General features: G+C 26.2%; 1 protein-coding gene across 1 annotated transcript; it reads left to right on the forward strand.

The window, feature by feature from the left end:
- The first annotated feature begins 2,836 nt into the window (after positions 1-2,836).
- On the forward strand, positions 2,837-3,742 carry LOC108485514 (putative phytosulfokines 6). Its single transcript, XM_017789369.2, has 3 exons — positions 2,837-3,170; positions 3,246-3,304; positions 3,400-3,742. The coding sequence occupies exons 1-3, from the start codon at positions 3,074-3,076 to the stop codon at positions 3,508-3,510; spliced, it is 267 nt and encodes an 88-aa protein (XP_017644858.1). The 5' UTR covers positions 2,837-3,073; the 3' UTR covers positions 3,511-3,742.
- The last annotated feature ends 578 nt before the right edge of the window (positions 3,743-4,320 follow it).

Consider the following 4,320-nt stretch of genomic DNA (forward strand, 5'->3'; position numbering starts at 1 on the left):
GGGGGCACATTTACAAAAATATTTATGAGAGATTAGAATTCAATTATAAATTTTTTAAACTTCATATATCTTAATTTATGATTTTATAATTTTGAAAAGACATTTTTTAGAAATTTTACCATATTTAATTTTTTAGGCAGAAAATGGATGGTGGGCAATCCTGTTGCATTTTATATTTTCCCTAAAGAACAGAGACCCAAAAATCCTACTAATGCGTCACAAGAGAAAATCTGAAAAAATTTGTTAGAAGTCCTTAGAGATCAAAACCCTAAACCCCCTACTGTCAACTGGTACACAAATTTATACTCTTCTACCAAGAGGCAACTTTAGGGTCACATCGGTTTAAGTTTTTTGAATTGAATTGGAGTATTTGATTTTTTTTTTCATTTTCCGATTGGAATGGAATAGCTGGACATAAAAACTGATTACTAACAAACTATACTAAATTGATTTGGTTTGGTTCGAGTTTTTATATTATTTTTGGACTTTGAATTTTTTGACATTATTTAGACAAAAAAGTACTTTGAATTTGGTTTTTTCATCTTTAATGAATTTTCATTTAGCGTGCAATTATATACATAAACTTTAATTTTGTGTAATTATACACGTGAAACTCTAATTGCAATTCAATTATATATTTAAAACTTTAATTTTGATTTAATCATACACATTTAAAGAAATAAATATATTAATTTATTTTTATATTCGATAAAAATAACTTTTTATATATGCAATATATAAACATAAAATGATGTTATATCAATAATTGTGTTAATAATTTACAAAGAAATTGGATCAAATTAAAATTTCATGTATAAAATTACACAAAATCAAAACTCATGCATACAATTGCACATTGAACCATAGTTCATGTATAATTTTGGGATTTATTCTTTTGTTTTTTAACTATACATAAAATCTCAATTAATATTTTATCTAAAATAATTTATAAAATTTATAAATCACATTTAATCTTCATTGAACATAATTAAATGTTAAATTATTTATATTTTATAACTCTTATTGTGTAATTACAGCAAAAAAAAATTCAACTTGAAAATATTAATAATGATAACTAAAAATTTAAAAGTTCTAACAACAATAATAATAGAAAAAGAACACAATACATAATAAATAGGTTTTTATTTAATTATAAAATATGTAAAAACATAATAAAAGTAATATGTTTTAGATTTGAAATGTATTTATAGATTAGGTTTATATGTTAAAAGAATTGATTTTTTTTAAAATTTTTCAATATCCAATGAAATAAAAGAACTGAATTAATGTGGGTTAGTGACATTATCTAATTAAAATCAAATTAAATTATAAAAAAATCCCAACTCAATTTCTCGATTCAATCAAAAGAATTCCAAATGAAATTTGGAGCAAGAGAGTGAATAAGCTTGCAAATACCCCCACCATAGAAAGAAATAAAAATTGCAACATCTGATTAAACGACCTTTAAACAAAAGCTTTAGTCTTGCAATTACTAAACTAATCTAACAAACTACGGAAACCTGTTGTTAGAATCATCCTTTAATCAAATCCAAGTTAGGTCACTGGGTACTACTATCATTATCTCATATCCCAGCATGAGATGTCATCATCAATTTTGCTTCATGTCTTTTGGGACAAAACCGAGCACCCACTAATCAAATTTAAAGACTATTTTCGTGGGTACTACTATCGTTATCTTATATCCCTATGAGATTAGAATTTTAATTTAGCAAACTTTGTGGTATTAGGTAATTTTTGGATTTAAATTTTTCTAAATTAATTTTATATTTGTAAAATAAAAATTCCTTAAATTATTAAAGTAAAGCAAAAGTAAACTTAAAAAAAAAGTCACAAACAAATAGAAAAATTACAAGAAAAATAACAAACATCAAGTGTTTGATTAAATACTCTTAATAGTATTTAATTATTACAACAGTTTACAACTTAGTGAAGTAATACCTCTGTTTATAGTTAAGCTTTCTTAAATCTAATAGTGTAGATCAAATTACATCAACGATTGAGATTTATGTTTATCTACAATATAAAAATCGTAAAAATTTAAACTCTATATATTTTTATTTTTTAAGATTTATATTAATTAACTTGATAATTTTAATTTTACTAAAATATTTTGTTGAGCTACCAAAACTTTCAATAGATAATTTTTTATATATTTCACCAATCAAATCACTTAATCTCTATAACACTGTTTTGTACGAAATAATCACTAAAACTGTCTTTTTTATCTCAAAGTCCATGGATAATTAATGAGTTCAATTAAATCGCTGTTAAGTCTGACCGTTGAAATCATTTTGGGTTGTCTATTTTAGGTCTTGTTTATTATTTTTAGGTCTTGTCTTTGAGATAGTGTGGGCTTTACAGATCGTGCATTATTTTTATTTTAATAATAATCCAACCATTCTTGTAAAAACTAAAAAGGAAAAAAAAAACTTTTTAATGTCGTTTCAATTCTCAATAGAATTTTTGATAAAATAGACAACTCTGCCAGCACAGAATCCAATCCCAGCAATGGGTTTCTTTTGGAAAAAGAAAATCATTAATTCCCGCTGCAAATAATCCAAAAGAGAAGCAAATAATCACCATTTTTCAAGTTTTAAAAATAGCCCATTATTAAGAAAAGAAAAGCACTAAAAATAAAGCGGTTCCTCAGTCGCCCAACCATTGTTAGTGGAAGCATGACACCATTGTGTTTAATAAAGATTGCACAATCTTTTTCCCATGCAAACAAATTAAATAGCATGAAAAACGAAAAAGGAAAAAATGAACTTCATTACAATCATCATTTACACTTGTTTTAAAAACATGTGATGATGGGCAACAACTGTCAGCATCTCCAAAAGGTTGACTTTGGTGACAATCTTAAGAGTTAACCATTAATATTACCATCGAATTTTGCAGAGTTCTTGGATTTTGCTTGGATCATTTACCATTATGGCAGACAGTGACTAAACCCTCTTAAAAGTCTTACCCTCTTTCTCTCTACCCTCGATTTCTAGTATTTGCGTTGAGGTGTGTGAGGAGCTTCAGCAGAGCGTGTCTGAAGCTGAAAACCATGAAGCAAAGCTTTCTTTTTATTGCTCTTCTTCTCTTCTTTCTAATTCTAATTTCCTCTTCTCATTTATCCGCTCGTTTCTTGGAAAACAAACAAGGTGAGTGTCTTCTTAATCTTATTCACCTTCCTTCTTTTTGCCATATAGGGATTTAAAGTTGAGCATCTTCTGCAGGAAAAGAAGAGGTAGAGCTTAGTCAAGTTACAGATAGGGAGGACTTTGAACTAATGAATGTAAGCTTAAAATATATCTATACATTTCATCTACTTGGCTAAATGTTATTGTATGAGGTAAAAATTGATGTTTTTTGTTTTCCTATGCTTTGCAGCAACTAATGGGGGTGGAAGATTGTGATGTAGGAGATGATGGGTGCTTGAAGAGAAGATCCATCTCAGAGGCTCATTTGGACTACATTTACACCCAGCATCGAAAGCCTTGAGACATTCCGTATACTAAGGATTTGTGGAAGTTGGTATTTTTAACTTACAATTAAGCTCTTGTTACCTTTTTCATAGTACGAGTGGAATAGGCTTTTTCTTCTTTTCCCTGTTGATGATCCTAAATATTAGCACAAACTTAGTTGTTATATCTGTACCTTTTGTTTTATCATTCCTCATCTTTGAGTTTGGGTTTTTGGGTATTGAATTTAATATGTTCAAATTTCTCTCAAATATTAGGATGATATTCGAATGTCTTAAAATTTAGATAATATTTTTAATAAAATTTATAAATGTAATTTTATTTATTAAAATATGATTAATATATTTTACGTAAAATTTAAATATATTATTAAAATCAAATTTATGAAAAGATGTTATAAAATATATAAAAAAAATAAGCTTAACTATTATATAATGAAATGTTGATATAAAAGTTTTTAAAGTTATGTATAGGTGAGAGTATAGGATTAAAAACAATTAAATAGATGGTTGGGAATTTTAGTGAGGGATCAGTAGTTTGCTTATTTCTTTCACTGGATTGAATTGGATAAATCAACCCCTTTTACTCGAGCCTGCCAATTCATCTCATACCTCCTAAATACATTTATATTTTTATTTGGTTTTGTTTTTGTAAAATTTTACTGTTAATTAAATAATAATTGTTAAATTTATAAAATAAATTTTTTATTTCTAAAATTTAATGTGCCAACATGTTAATATATATATATATATATATATATATATATGTCATGTTAGCTTATTATTTATATATATTACTTACTAATAATCTAATAAATGGATTATCAACT

Source organism: Gossypium arboreum, chromosome 7 (assembly GCF_025698485.1).
Source record: "Gossypium arboreum isolate Shixiya-1 chromosome 7, ASM2569848v2, whole genome shotgun sequence".
In the NCBI taxonomy this organism is placed as follows: Eukaryota; Viridiplantae; Streptophyta; class Magnoliopsida; order Malvales; family Malvaceae; genus Gossypium; species Gossypium arboreum.

Excerpts from the sequence above, each read along its gene's own strand:
- LOC108485514 (XM_017789369.2), top strand. The coding sequence starts at position 3,074 with ATGAAGCAAAGCTTTCTTTTTATTGCTCTTCTTCTCTTCTTTCTAATT. Across the intron at positions 3,171-3,245 it reads TTTCTTGGAAAACAAACAAG|GAAAAGAAGAGGTAGAGCTT; the intron begins GTGAGTGTCTTC and ends CATCTTCTGCAG. Across the intron at positions 3,305-3,399 it reads AGGACTTTGAACTAATGAAT|CAACTAATGGGGGTGGAAGA; the intron begins GTAAGCTTAAAA and ends TATGCTTTGCAG.